The sequence below is a fragment of the Ylistrum balloti genome, unplaced genomic scaffold (genome assembly GCF_031769215.1).
Source record: "Ylistrum balloti isolate Yb309-2 unplaced genomic scaffold, AGI_CSIRO_Ybal_v1 Utg370072, whole genome shotgun sequence".
Taxonomy (NCBI): Eukaryota; Metazoa; Mollusca; class Bivalvia; order Pectinida; family Pectinidae; genus Ylistrum; species Ylistrum balloti.
In genome coordinates this window covers 299,245-315,672 of record NW_026782113.1, presented here as the reverse complement: position 1 = coordinate 315,672, position 16,428 = coordinate 299,245, and the positions used below count along the sequence as shown (strand labels likewise).

The 16,428-nt window shown below is 33.4% G+C and overlaps 1 protein-coding gene across 4 annotated transcripts in view; it reads left to right on the top strand.

The window, feature by feature from the left end:
- LOC132549644 (tyrosine-protein phosphatase non-receptor type 4-like) overlaps positions 1-16,428 on the top strand; it is a 142,298-nt gene that overhangs the window by 32,951 nt on the left and 92,919 nt on the right. For all 4 annotated transcript variants that reach the window (XM_060213596.1, XM_060213595.1, XM_060213593.1 and 1 more), the window contains 3 exons: positions 2,678-2,830; positions 11,175-11,217; positions 14,590-14,665. In XM_060213596.1, coding sequence (XP_060069579.1) covers positions 2,678-2,830; positions 11,175-11,217; positions 14,590-14,665 — 272 coding nt within the window. The remainder of the gene's footprint in view (positions 1-2,677; positions 2,831-11,174; positions 11,218-14,589; positions 14,666-16,428) is intronic.

Below are 16,428 nucleotides of genomic sequence, written 5' to 3'. Positions count from 1 at the left end.
GGATCCTGCATGCTCTTCGTTTATAACCTAATGTTATCAATCAAAACCGCTTTTAAACATTTTACATGTACATTGGGGATTTTTTTAACAGAAAACCTCCATTTGTCATAGGGTCTGTCTGTACTGTTTAAAAAAATAAATACACCTATTTCACAGATATAAAGGGAGGAAGTCAGACTGCTGGTAGCTTGTTGCCAGATTTGTGACAAAGCCATTATTATAGACGAGATTTTATTCTCAGTGTTTAACAGTAAGGAATAAAAACAAAAATATATTTTCCCTATTCTTCAATCCAGACACCCATTTTTTCTTTTTCATTTGTATGTCATTATTGTGTCTCCTGCAGATCACTTTGTCCATCGTCACGCGTCGGTGGGGTCCATAGGAAAGATTTCGGACTTTTTTCGCTTATGCTTTGAGTTATCAAATTGAAATTTAGTATATGGCTTCTTGTTGAAAGGGTACAGGTTTCTTTTGATTCTTCACTGTCTGTGACCATTTTTGCAGAGTTATGCCTCTTTGAAAATTCTTCGAGAATATGGTTTTTTGTACAATTCTTTGGGAATATTGTTTTCTGGAATTTTCTTGGTTATGCTTCGAGTTATCAAAATGTAATTTTGTATATGAGTTCTTGGTCAAAAGTTACGCTCTGAGTTCGCTTCTTGGCAGTCTGTAACCCTTCTTGGCAGTGATATGTCCCTTTGAACTTGAAAAATTTCTCAGGAATATTGCTTTGCGCAGTTTTCCCTTTACCCTTCGAGTTACAGAATCTATAGCTTGCTTATAAGACTCCGAAGCTGTTTGAGAATTTGACTTTGTGAAAAGGTTAATATTTATTGAGAAACAGTATCATAATTGTTACCATTATCTTTATTACTAGTTCTGCTGTTCAATACCCAAAAGAAGGTATGCTATTGTTATATCCTTAAAGATTGATTAATACGAAAAAAGTCATTAGGAGCAACAATTGGTAGAAGGTATTAACAGATGAGAATGTGGCATATATCTGTTGTGGTAAAGGCAAGTTCCACTGGAATTTCAAAATTGCAAAATTGTACTGTGTCCATTTTGTTGATATTAAAACAATCTTTTGCAATTGCTGATAAAATGTGAGATCCTACTACTCGTATGGTCCTACACTTATTGTGACCATTGTTTAGGCTTGTTGACTGAAACTGACCACATATTCAAGCTTTGGTACAACACAGATCAATGAGAGGTTTTGTTTGGGGAAATGCTTGCCACAGATGCACGAGTCGCCCATGTAATGGACCAATGAGCGGTTTTGTTTGGAGAGATGGTTGCTGAAGTTCAAGTATCAGAACAACATAGATTAATGAGAGTTTTTGTTTGAGAAATGCTTACGAAAGATTCAAGCATTGGAACAACATGGATCAATGAGAGGTTTTGTTTGGAAGGATTGTTGCCTCAGTTCAAGCATCAGAACAACATGGATCGATGAGAGATTTTGTTTGGAAGGATTGTTGCCTCAGTTCAAGCATCAGAACAACATGGACCGATGAGAGATTTTGTTTGGAGAAATGTTTGCCACAGAATCCAGCATTGATACAACCGGGATCAATGAGAAATTTTGTTTGGAGAGAAGATTGCCACAGTTCAAGCATCAGTATTACTTGCTGTTAATAGTCTCTTGATTCTTAGATGTCTGTGGTCCCACATCTGATCTGCCGTTCTGACAGATCAGTGTCAACTTGTAATGATGGCGGTGTGATGATAGGGCAATTGCTCTTTGATAGTGTCTCTGCAAGAGGTCATGTTGATATTTGTCTTTAGTTGATATTGTCAACATTAATGTTTCTTGTTCGTTATACTCTACACCAACTATCTCATAAAGTCATAAATTAAGGAGAGAAAAAACCCCAAAACCCAGAAAGAAAAAATTGGTTCCTGGAAGTTAAAGTGAAAAATTGTAAAGATAATTATGATAATTTGAAATTAAGAGATATAAATTTTAAGAAATAACTTTCTGATATTTATTTAAAGACCTGTTTAACTAACTTGCTTTTAAACTCTTTTTTTCTTTAAAATGAAAATACTTCTTATAAGAAAACTAAAAGGACATACAAGGGTGAAAATAAAATGAGATAAAAACTGTTTTTTTCTCCTTTAAGTGTCAGCATCTTAGCTACTGTTACATTGTAATCACCAGCGTGTGAGAAATAAGATCCTGTATGGATAGATAACCAAATGTGCTATCAGAAAACCTACCACATACACTTGTACAAATACTGAACGCAAATACCGCCCCTGAACTATGTACATCCTTCGTGCTGCCCTGTACAAGCCAGCAGATTTGACAATTTTTTTCATTCACTTTTCTTTGGGTTATCAGTTTTCTTTATATAGTGTGGTTTAACCATTGTCTGGTCGAGACTCATGCATGTCTTCATATGAAAGATTATGTATTGTTATGATAATGTGGTGTATGAAGATCTTGAAAAATGAAAAAATTAAGAAAAGAAAGGGACACAGTACCAACACATAGTGATTATGTATATGACACTGAGTGACAACAAACAAAACCTGTACTGTGTATATAACAAAAACAGAGGTCCTATTGTACATGAAAGGATGCAGTTATTTACAATCCGTGCATATGTCTAAAAAATCTCTTAATTGGGCGAATGATTAATTGTTTGATGTTCTATTGTTTCAGAAACGTGCAAAAGCACAACATTTACTGGATAAAGTGTTTGACCACCTGGAGCTGGTAGAGAAAGATTATTTTGGACTTCAGTTTGTTGACTTGTCACCTGCTCCGGACCACATGGTTGGCCATAACTATATGGCGCCAAGTACATACGCACTGGTAAGTCAGTTGTCATGCATTAACATAGCTAATTTCTTGGTCCAAGTGCATTGTGTAAACATACTCTACCTTCCCAATATTTCATTTGTCCTCCATCTTCCCATTGGATGATAATCAAGTCATACCTGAATTATTACTTTCCAACTATGTGTTGGTTGTTTTAGCAAATATCTAAAAATGATTATCATTTTGAAGAAAGGTTTCTATAACAAGCATGCGTTTCAATCAAACTGAGGCCAAACATATATGTCCTACTTTAAACATCCTTTTACAATACAAATAATATACAAAATTTGTTTATTAAAGTGTCATATATCACAATTACATCATATGTAAAGTACACAATATAAAACCATAGTGAGACTGATCTTATAAAGTCCTACTAAACATTACATTTGAGAATCTAATTTATAAAGTATAAATTATTACTAATTTCTTCTAACAGTAATGGTTTTGAATCCCATTTTTTCCAAATCTCTATCTTCTATTTGTTAATCTGAGAAATGCCTCCCCCCCCCCTCCCAAAAAAATTTAAAAAAAAAAAAAAAAGAAGTGATAAATATAATTATTGGAAAAGTTATTCTTAGTTACTGTAATGTGCTTAGACTGTCTTACAAATTAATTGGGTATTATTATTAAGAACACCAGATAACACACCTATAAAACCCAAGAAAATTACTATGTAAAACTCTGTACTAGTATTTTGATATTGGGCAAAATGAGCTTGGTATTGAATTTGTAGGAACTGAAATGAGATTTGCTTGTTGACAGAGTTCAGGAAGACAGCACATTGCATCTCTTACTAAACAATTACAGGAACATCTGATCAATAACAGACTAAAACTTCCCTCTTCCCCTCGGAGTTCCATGTTTCAGCTAAATTAGACACTGATGTGATGGAGCTGATAATCCTCACCCTTCTGTAATAATAGCACAGGACAACTAGCTGAAAACTCTACTTATTACTGGATTGGCAGGAAGCAAGGGTTAATGAAACCAGGTATTCACATACAAGGTCATAAATTGTGTGTAAAATTTTCGGAATTGGAAACCTCCTTAATAGGGCCTCTACAAATGTTTTAGTGATGGTGCTATATTTCTGTAGCTCATTGATTTTTGGACAGAACATTCAGGGTTGGTCATGACTGTTTCTCACCTAAAGCAAATTCCTTAACTAAAAGAAAAATCCACTTAAGGACAAATATTTCTAGAACTTTAGTGCTACTGTTGCATAAAGGGAAAAGCAAAAGAAACATTTCAAAGTTAAGGAAGCTGTTCTATGTTAGTTAGGAGGATATAAAAAGTTTGGGTACCCCAGTAATCATCATACATGTCAGAAAAGCATATAATGTTATTACAATGGAAAGTAAGGATGTAGATTTCAAACCTTTCTATAAAAAACAAAACAAATTGGACTGTAATGATATTCAAATTAAGTAGATTGAATTTACATCAGATTAACACAGCACACTATTCCTTATAAATATAGACATTATCAAATTTGCAATGATGTCTCATTTGACATGCTGTAATACTCAATATAAATTGTAGAAATTCATATGGGAATCTGGCTTCAGAATCTGTATATCACACCTTTCAGATAGCATTAGGATAGTAAATAGTTGAAGAATGTTTACAGCTTGTAATTGTGTGTGAATCGGTTCACAACCCACAGATGAAGAAAGTGTTCCTAATTGTTAACCTCCAGCATCTGTACCTATCTGACTGGCTTCCAACCTCAATGTAATTATACCAAGCTGCTAATTGGCAAAAAGTAGTTCTCTAGAATAATTCACTTCTTTTGGCTTGATGCCTTGCTGTTCCCATGGAAACTGATGATTACGAAAACATCAGTTTTGGTAATCCTCTATCATCTTAACTTTCAACTATAAAATTCAATTGCAGACATACATGCTAAATGCTGGAATTGGAAATAAACCAGGTCTTGAAAATGTAATTGTTATAAGTTTTAAGAGGTGTTTATGTGCTAATGAAAAGTAGTTAAAGTTGTTGCTCTCCTCAGATTCTAGCGTGCTTGCCACATCACAGGACTTCGGGATTGTGATTCCTGTATAAAATCTGTACAGAAAAGACAGTTTTTAAGCTGTCTAAAGTGAAGATTTGTAGTAAAATCTGCTTACCTTGCAGAGTGACAGGAGAATTGTTAAGATGGTTTGTGTAAATACTTTTTGAGAGTAGATATTGAAATGTAGTATAAGAGAGACCAGCATTATTTATTGTTAAAAATCGATTACATAAATTTTCCTAGGAATATGAATATTCTGTAACTTTCAACTGATGGCGAATGGACTATGTTATGTCTTGTGTATATGCATTATTGACATACAAACCAGTCAATAACAGGGCAAATTGTCCTCCGTATATGTCCCCAGTGGAGGGAGGATTTCCTGTAAAGCCAGCTGATATTGTGTATATCATGGTTCTCAGTCTTGACTGGTATAAGAGATGTATTCTGCCACTGAAGACTTATATTCTATATCACACAATCTTCTAGATTGTAATGTCTGTGATCTAATGCTTATTATCTTGTGTAAGCTTTCAGTCTTTATATATATTCAATAAATATAACATTTAAGATTCTGGTTTGATGATAGAAAATTTTAGTGTCTTAAAGAAACATTGCAATGTTACTTCTAGGAATGTAACTTGTAGGAAAAATAGAACATAACTCGTAGAAATGCTGTAAGTATATTTAATTTGGCATAGTAAAATCTTAGTCATCTTCTATTTGCTGATTAGTGAAAACGATGGATAAGTACATTCACACTCGTTGCTATGTAAATCATGTACTAAACTGTAATTAACACTTCTCATATTTCAGTGCAAATTTTTCATGCTAAAGGCTCTAAAAAAACATTACAGCTAAATTGTATGCATTTACAGTACTGCAATATTAAGGGATACATTACTGTTGGAAATTGTCATGTTGGGATATTTAAATGTTGGAAAATGTCATGCTGGAATATTTCAATGTTGGAAAATGTCATGTTGGGATATTTCAGTGTTGGAAAATGTCATTCTTGAATATTTCAATGTTGGAAAATGTCATGCTGGAATATTTCAATGTTGGAAACTGTATGTGATCACTTTTATCACTCTTGAGAATAATGCAATATATAGCACAACCCATACATGATATCATGTGTAAGAACTGTTGAATGCATGCATATTCAAACACAAACTTGTTGATAGAAGATCAAGGTCATTTGTTGATAGAAGTCTGAAGACACTTGTTTATAGAACTTTGATATCTAATGTTAACAAGAAAAGACTGTAGGCAGATTTATTTTGATAAATAAGTCGGGTAACAGTCTTTTTATTGAGGAGAAAAGTTGCATGAAGTTGTGGCATTCACTTTCTATTATGTGGAGTTGTTGGGCAGACTGCTTGTGATCTTCAGCAACCGATATAAACAGCCAGGCATAGGAGTCAAGGTGTTTTACATTAGGACTACAGAAGCTGTACCTGATTTACCCAGAATGAGGTTGATACAAACATTTGTTAGCTATAAGCGAGTTTTAATAATTTGCCTGTATTTTAGATTGAGAGGGATGTGTCTGTCTATTGGTACAGATCCTAGATTAATTTATCCCCAATCAAACTAAAATTTTGTACAGGCCACATGTTTTTAATAGATGTTTTAGGCCCAAGGTCATTTTAGGCATTACAAATAGTTTCCAATATAATAGTTTATGTTGTTTTGCTTAATCAGATGTAAACTGCAAAGGTCAAAAGTTTTGTGCCTAGAATTGCTTTTTCTTTATAGTGGGTCAAAGTCACACATTTTGAATAACTAGTTTAAAATTCACACAAAAGTTTGAATTGAGATATCCTTGGTCAGTCAGACTTTGCCATTACCCATACTTTATATTATGTTTTTGATAAGATTTAAAAATTCACTTTTACAAATATAAAGGCAGATTCATGATATTATTATATTTCAGTTTCCCTAGAATTGTAAAATCATGGGACTATATAAAATCTGTCAGGGTTAAAGTAATATATTTATTGGAGCTATTCAGAACAGGAGTTTTCATTCTCGCCTATTTTAGATATAACAGAAAGGATTAATAATCAACATCATCAAAGAACAAGACATAAAATATAGTGTTAATACTTTCTACCAGGAATCAGAAGTACAGGAAGAGCTCTGAAGTAGCAGTATGGGGGCTGTAAACCCTAGATTAGTGTGTGAACAAAGACTTACAGACAGTGGCCAACTGTAGATCTGCTTTGACACTTATTCCACAGAAATAAGTTGAGAGGTTTTCATTTGATGTCTGACAGAAAGTTGTTTATAATACTTCCTTTGACCTGTAACAAGTAGTTCAGCTATCCTTTTTTACTTATCTTTCAACAATTTTCATGCATTTTCATTTATAAAAAGTGAATTCAAGTTCATTGCAATAAAAAAAAGGCATGATAAAAAAAGCTCTTCATATTTTGTTTTAGTTATTTGCCTCTGATGTACAATGACCTTTGAAATTAGTATCTGTTTAAACATTATTACCCCCCACTCCCTGAATTTCATTGGAATGTGATTATATGTGGTGACCCTACCACCATGAGAGCTGGAGTATTACATATGTACTTGGTTATCCCCTCACTTCTTACATGTTACAGATACTCTTGTAATGTAATGGACATAATCACGGCCAGCCGGCTCTGGGTTAGAAGTTAAGGGGCTTAAGTATTTTGAAGATACATCATTATCCATATAATCATATTTTGTTTTTTGCAAAAAATCATAACATTCTTTTAATCTCAAATTCTAAGCAATAGATTTTAAGTAGGTACTCTGTAATTAGACAAAATTGTTTCAACGAAAACGAAAATTGAGAGAAACAGCAGTGATTAATCAAAAAGTAAAACGTAGTTTTAAGTGGAAAAACCTATAGTGCTCAAGATTGTATACTCATACGTGTAGCATTGTTAGCTTCATACAAAGTCAGGAAAGACCTACAGTGTTCAGGATTATAGTGTTGTACATACAGCATTGTTAGCTTTATACAAAGTCAGGAAAGCCCTACAGTGTTCAGGATTATAGTGTTGTAAATACAGCATTGTTAGCTTCATACAAAGTCAGGAAAGCCCTACAGTGTTCAGGATTATAGTGTTGTACATACAGCATTGTTAGCTTTATACAAAGTCAGGAAAGCCCTACAGTGTTCAGGATTATAGTGTTGTAAATACAGCATTGTTAGCTTTATACAAAGTCAAGAAAGCCCTACAGTGTTCAGGATTATAGTGTTGTACATATAGCACTGTTAGCTTTATGCAAAAAAGTGTAAGTTTTCAAAGTCCTTATATATATATTTTAGATATTTTAGTAGTATTAGCTTCATACAAAGCCACAGTGTTCAATTATAGTGTTGTACATATAGCACTGTTAGCTTTATGCAAAAAAGTGTTTTGGTGTATAGTCATACAAAGCCAGTACATGTTTTGGTGTATAGTCTATACACAGATAGAAAAAAAAACTTAATTCAAGATCACATAGTCTTGTATTTTAAGAATTGCTAGACAGAAAAAATACTTGAAACACAAGGAGTTTTTTTTTAGGATAGGTAGGTTCTGATCAGTAAGACTTGCATATATTTACATGTCTGAATTGGGTATAGTAGCATCAATCAAGGCTTAGAGAGAGTTTATGTATCCAGGATTAACCAGAATATTTAGTAAAATTCTTTAAAGCTCGAAATATTTCCACAGGTTCAATTGAAGCATAACAAAATAGCCAAAAGCTTCAGACTTGTGGAAAACTTGGGTATTGATGAATATTTGGGAGCAGTGAGGTTGCCATGGCGATTCGATATTGGCTGTTCTGATCAGGGCTGCCTGCTATCTGTGGTACGGTACAAATTTACATCATGTATTTTTCATGGCAGCTCCAAACAACTGGATTTTATTTGGCATACTCTCTACCATATAAATGGATAGAAGGAAAGTTGAAAAGCCTGGTGGGCATGGAACTCTTGCCTTTACAATTGGTAGTGCAAAAACAATTAGAAGTATAATACATTAACAAAACAATTCGGGATAACATTTCCAAAATACAACATAAAGTAGGGAGTATTCTTGGCACAACTCTTTCTATGAACAATATTAGTTTGGTTATGTATAAACATTGGGAGAATCTAGTGATAGCTGGGACACAAGCATCCTCAGGAAACCTAGTACAAGTTGGCTGATCTAGTGCTGGATATATTAATGTCAATAAGTGTGTGTCTACTTGGTCCTCAGAGGATGTCTATAAATAACAGTCAGCATGCATACATTTCTGCTTCTCAATCAAATGCAATTGCTTTATAAATTGCAATCCAAGGTCAAGGTCAAGGGAGTTTCTTTGAGCCAGCAGGCTTTCCTTTTGATTGAGGAAAACATGAGATTGTAGAAAAGGGCACAAAAGTCAAGAGTGAAGGTCACAGTCTCTTCAAATCTTCAGAATTCTAAATTTAGATAAGCATGTGATGGTGGAGTTATGGTTTTGATGGACTGATGGTTTTGAAAGTCAAAGGATCACTTTGCAGAGGTTGAGGAAGCACCTTGGCAAAGATTCTTGAGTTATCTGAATTTCTGAATGAAATATGTAGGAAGTAGAGGGTTCAAACTCAGCAAAGATATGCCCATTTTGGTAACAAGGTCTACAGATTCTTTCAAATGTTGTGGAAGTAACATGTTGGCAAAGATTTGTTGTTTATTTAAACTTCAAACAATGTGGGACAAGGGAGGGAGCCTTGGCAAAGATGTGGGGCTACCTGTTAATTAAATAGCTGTATTATTTCATCGTTAGCCCAGATCTACTTTCACTTTGGATGATAATGAAAAGTAAATGGCTAAAGGATACACTGTTTGTGTTCCGACGATTCGTACATTTATAATCGTGTTCCTGGCAAGTCTGGAAGATTTTTATTATATATCTTAATTGCAACAAGATTGTATCATTAAAGTTTGCAATTTACTTGTAAAGAAACTGAGAATGTTTTTAGCGTATGAATATTGTTCTGACTTGCTTTTAATTCAAACTCTATTTTTAGTTGGTGTTTGTCCTGACTGTAATTTTCACAAATCACTATAGAAATGTGCTTGTTACAAGTTTTACTGAGTCTGTATGATTCGTAGTCAAAAGCTGACTCAGATGACAAAGATTGTGAACTAATTATTGTTAGTGTGAGTCAGGGATTGTACATGAACTGTTGTATGTCTGTGTGAACCTATCAGGCAGTGATAATATGAAGTGATTAGGTGTGAACTGGTTATTGTCTGTGTGAACCTATCAGGCAGTGATAATATGAAGTGATTAGGTGTGAACTGGTTATTGTCTGTGTGAACCTATCAGGCAGAGATAATATGAAATGATTAGGTGTGAACTGGTTATTGTCTGTGTGAACCTATCAGGCAGTGATAATATGAAATGATTAGGTGTGAACTGGTTATTGTCTGTGTGAACCTATCAGGCAGAGATAATATGAAGTGATTAGGTGTGAACTGGTTATTGTCTGTGTGAACCTATCAGGCAGAGATAATATGAAGTGATTAGGTGTGAACTGGTTATTGTCTGTGTGAACCTATCAGGCAGAGATAATATGAAGTGATTAGGTGTGAACTGGTTATTGTGAACAAATGATTAGATGTGAGGAAATGATCAATTGAAGTGATTTCACTTGAAATGTTATCATTGGAAAACAGGATTTGTATGAACCAGAAGGATGTAAATGATCATTTTGGTGGTTCATTGGTTGTTTATGAACCAGTGGTAGTTCACATAAAGTAATTATTCCAGTTGTGTATTGTTACGTTAAATAAGTAAATGACCGATGTCAGATTCTACTCACAAAGCGACCAGATTCACACAATTGTGGTAGTTCTATATATTGATTATTTCTGTTTTTCTGGCTGAGTCAGCATCTTTTGCAGACTAACATGCTTTTGTCACCTCTTCAGTCACTTATACCATTAAATAAACACAAAATTGTTGAAAGATCAGCTTTCAATTGAATTTAACCTCCTAAGTGTGATATTAACACCTCAACTACACTTCGAATAATGATAAAATTTCATTACTAATGATTTTATTGGGATGGGAAATTTTTGCCACAAAATGTATTGTGTGTGGCACTCTTTAAGATAGAATTTTTTTTTAAAAATTTCATGGAACGAAGCCTCCCATTATTGTTGTAATATCTTCATCAGTGTTTATATGTATATGTTTTGTTATTGGAAATTTACCAAGGAATAAAGAGATTATAACTTATTCCTTGATAACATAAAGTTTCTTCATTGTTCAGTATCGTTATGATTTTCTCATTCTTTTTATTTTCAGAGGTGGCTGGATCCACTGAAAACAATTAAGAAGCAATGTAGAGGTAAGAGCGTTTGTCAGTACATTTAAGTCAGTTATCTCCCTTTATACTTTAATTTTTCCCCTAACCCAGTAGATGAGGGTTTACAAAGTTGTATAGATCATTTATTCAAAGAATGATTTCAAGAATTTGTTTAAAATGTTTCTGCAATTAAACAAAATTCATGACTTAGGAGGCAGAATTTAGTGCTGACTAAAAGGATGTATACATTATACCTCTTTTCATGTACACAATATGTTCTTTATCTACCCTCTGTCTCACATCTGCCTGTTCTTCCAATACAAGAGAACAGATTTTAATTGAAGATAGCCAAGTAATTCTGTAGACAGAAAATTAAAAAAATAAAAGTAAAGTTTTAATGGAAACTAATTCACAGTAAAGGATTTTTTGGCTTTTATTCAAGTTAGGAAGATCTGATTATAAGCTTGTTGTTTTGTCATAAGTACAATCTCGAGCTATACTGCCAAGACAAAACCCATTGTATAATCAAGAGAAGGTAGTTCTGTCTTGGAAACCATCTCTACAATTATTAGATTGTCTGTCATCCTAGCAGAATTTTTGAGCAAGTCAGAAATTGAATAAGAAAATTGGTGCATGATATCTAGCTTCACAAGATTTCTATTGGGATGGATCCTTAATTGTAATTTTCCCCTGCATCTTCTAAGAGGTGATGCACTCCTTGATCCTTGAAAAGTTCAATTTCTCTTACAAGTTGATGGAATGTATCGCTGCTTCATGATCACAAAGTGTCAGTAAGAGACTAAACCACCTTGGCAATATCATTTTAAAACGCAAGCATGAAATTTATGAAACCACACTATTGATTGTCTCTAAACCCTTGTCTGAACATCAAATTGAGGAATGGATTTCAGTAACTTGGGAGATGCAAGTTCTCCATAAAGCGGTTAATGTAATGGCTTTAGGTCTTACTTTGATAAAAGGTTTGGAGGTTTATGTCAATTGCTAAGGCTTACTGACAATATCTTGCCAGAAAGGAAATAGCCTGTCAGCAAAAGGTATCACTGAATATTCAATTCAAACACCTTTCACCAAGTATAAATATATGTTGCAGTGATGAATGTTTCTGAACTATGATAATTCCATTTTCTGAAATAAATTGAAAATGAAAATTGTAATGAACTATAAAATTTCTAAGAAGTAGTATTTCTACTGTAAATAACTGTTTATTAACAGATAGTAGTTTTAATATCTTGATACTTTGCCAATTTCTTTGGATCTGAAGCCAGTTTTCTGCCTTTTGGTATTGTGATGATTTTAGTTCATATGTATATAGATTTATATATCTGGAAAAAAAACTTGGTGAATATAAATTACATCGAGGAGATTTTCTGGGTGCATATATTATTAATTTTTGAAACAGGTATTTTATTTTATTTATCTGAAAACGAAATATTATTGATATTTCATTGGAGAGGTTTACTGGCTCTACATTCATACAAGGAAAGGGTTACTTATCTCAACTTGTGTGTTTGGTTTCGATATCATAACACATACCTTCATGAAGATTTGCAAAAATCATTCATCGAAGATCCAATCTGTGTGAAATTTGGGTTTGACTCAGGTATTCGTCTTTGTCGATGGATAAGAACAGAAGTGGTCACCACATTTCTGTTGTATGACAAGTTTATGGTATTATTCTTGTCAGTTCATTTATATCATTAGTGACTACATGCATAATCAAGTAGTACAGATGACTCATTGTGAGAGGAAATTGGATTATGTTGCGGAAATCTGTAAGCATGTGATCAGAGAGGTAATCTTTAACCTTTCATTTGTTTTTGTAAATGGGAATCCAACTCGGAATATAAGCGCACACCGTACCATCCAATGAGCAATACTCCTACCCTGTATCAAGACTAAAAATATCATCAACTTTGACTTCTGTGCAGCATGTTTAGTGTGAAAATGTCATGTAGTAAACAAACTCAGTTCTTGATATTGGATAACCTGTAAATACTTGTAAAAACCTGATGGCTATTTCTTTTGTTTGGTAATTATACATCTGATATGGTGTTCAGTTAGAACAGATTGGTGTCAGAGCACCCCCAACAGCTAATGACCTGTTTGACAAAGTTTAACATTGATTTCGACAGTGAAGTGTTTGTTCCTATAATTAGTATTATACAGTGGAGGGATATTTCTCAGGCTTAATAAGTAGATACCGTTGGTCCGCAATTCAATCGATTTTGTAGTTACCATTTAGATCAAGACTGAATTTTCATAAAGAATTTTTCCTTGCTTCCTGGTTGTTAAGGATTTTTGTAACTGAGACTTTCAGTTAAAAATAAATGACAATAACTTTCCTAGCCTCCATTCCACAGCAATATAATTGTATGCTTTTTCATTCTCAGAGACTGGACAGAAACATCAGCATCTAACATCAGTCAGTAATATTTGAATATGATATTGAAAGATTAAATTTAATGGGAATTTGATTAACATAAAATTTGCGAAGATATAAAATATTTTAATATATCTTGTTCCATCACCTACCATAATGATAGCAACAGGTGATTATGGGTTACCAACTCTTGATGATGAAGTAGGACATTTCGTCACAGAAGAGCATATAGTCAGTGATTTGTGCATTTGATATTTAAGCTACCACTGTACACAGTTATTATCTTGACCTGTTTTGCAGGTGGTTTCTCCTAGCTAAGAAGTTTGTTATTTCCATGAATGAAGAAAATCAGAGATTTCTTCCCAAAATTTAAAGAACTAAATTTTTCCCTTTTCACAGCATTGACTTCTGTGAAATTGAACATGGAATACTGGTTGTAGCTGTTATGAATTCTAGCATGCAGACACTTATAGTATATATGGTGGACAGACACCCCATACAATAGACCAGGAAGAGATTTTGTCTTGTAAATATCAAGTTAATATTTGGAAAGAGACTGCTTTTCTTGTTGGAAAGCAATTACAAAATGACAAAGAAACTTTGTACAATTGATATAAAAAAAAAATTCTATACATTTAAAATCAATGAAAAGTTTTGAAAAAGTTTGTGTTCTTTGTATTCAGCAGCACTTTATCTGTTGTTTAATAGATGTGAATATGTTTTGAGGTATGACATATGGATTTTGATTTGTAAATTTAGAGTTTTGTTGAACAAGTTTTATCATGGCTGCCATTGACTGGTACATGTATTTATGTTTTAAAACAGAAAAACATCCAGTGATGCTTCGTGTCCTTTTTCATTTAGTTTATAACTTTGCTTTCTCTGTTTCACTACATGAGTTTGTGGTGAATACTAGAGTGGAGTTTAAAATGTTGCGGGTTTTTGTTATATAGATATATATGTTTTTAGGAAGTTATCCATCTTCTAATGTTTTGTTTTTTTTCTTATTTCAGGTCCTCCGTTCCAATTTTTTTTCCGTGTAAAATTTTATGTGTCAGATCCCAGCAAGCTGTCCGAAGAATATACAAGGTAACAATGATTCCTTCAGAGAAAAACTTGTGTTTTAAGTAAGAAAACAAGAAATGCGAAAGAGAGGAGCATGGTGATTTTCAGCAATAAGTCATTGTTGATTTATATGCAGGTTTCTTTATCAAAAGTTATTAAAAGTAATGGAGAATCAGGATGTTTACGGATTATTGTCCATCAAGTGTCTGTCTACAATACATATACATCTGGGGACTATCTATTTAATAATCTCAGATATAACAGTTCTTAATCATAGGTAAACCCTACGTCAAAACACTTGTAAAACATGGTGTTAGTATACAATACTCGTAAATATTGAGCAACATTAAAGGGTAACAATGGAAACATTGTGTTAGTATACAATACTCGTAAATATTGAGCAACATTAAAGGGTAAAACAGGGAAACATTGTGTTAGTATACAATACTCGTAAATATTGAGCAACATTAAAGGGTAACAATGGAAACATTGTGTTAGTATACAATACTCGTAAATATTGAGCAACATTAAAGGGTAAAACAGGGAAACATTGTGTTAGTATACAATACTCGTAAATATTGAGCAACATTAAAGGGTAAAACAGGGAAACATTGTGTTAGTATACAATACTCGTAAATATTGAGCAACATTAAAGGGTAAAACATTGTGTTAGTATACAATACTCGGCATTGTGTTAGTATACAATACTCGTAAATATTGAGCAACATTAAAGGGTAAAACAGGGAAACATTGTGTTAGTATACAATACTCGTAAATATTGAACAACATTAAAGGGTAAAACAGGGAAACATTGTGTTAGTATACAATACTCGTAAATATTGAGCAACATTAAAGGGAAAAAACAGGGAAACATTGTGTTAGTATACAATACTCGTAAATATTGAGCGACATTAAAGGGTAACAATGGGTTAATAATAATGTATCTGTGTATATACAATACATATATTAAAGGGTAACAATGGAAACATTGTGTTAGTATACAATACTCGTAAATATTGAGCAACATTAAAGGGTAACAATGGAAACATTGTGTTAGTATACAATACTCGTAAATATTGAACAACATTAAAGGGTAACAATGGAAACATTGTGTTAGTATACAATACTCGTAAATATTGAGCAACATTAAAGGGTAAAACATGTGTTAAAATGGTCTTAATAGCGAGGTGGTCTTAATAGTGAGGTGGTCTTATTAGTGAGGTGGTCTTATTAGCGATGTAGTCTTAATGATGAGGTGGTCTTAATAGCAAGGTGGTCTTAAGAGCAAGGTGGTCTTCTTAATAGTAAGGTGGTCTTCTTAATAGGGAAATGGTCTTAATAGCAAGGTAGTCTTAATAGTGAGGTGGTCTTATTAGCGAGGTGGTCTTATTAGCGATGTAGTCTTAATGATGAGGTGGTCTTAATAGCAAGGTGGTCTTAAGAGCAAGGTGGTCTTCTTAATAGTAAGGTGGTCTTCTTAATAGGGAAGTGGTCTTAATAGCAAGGTAGTCTTAATGGTGAGGTGGTCTTAATAGTGAGGTGGTTTTAATAGCGAGATGGTCATTGAGTGAGTTTTCACTGTCAATATGACAACTGGACAAAATCCAATATGAAAATATTGCATTTACCTGTATAAAAAATTTTGTAATTAATTGCTCAGTGCCTTGTAGAGATATAGTCCCCTCTAAGTGATATGGTAGCCAAATTGTTTCGTGATCAGTAGATCTGATATGTTGAGGCTAATTCTTCTAAGTCATGAAAAGTCTTAATCAGAATTACATATGGGC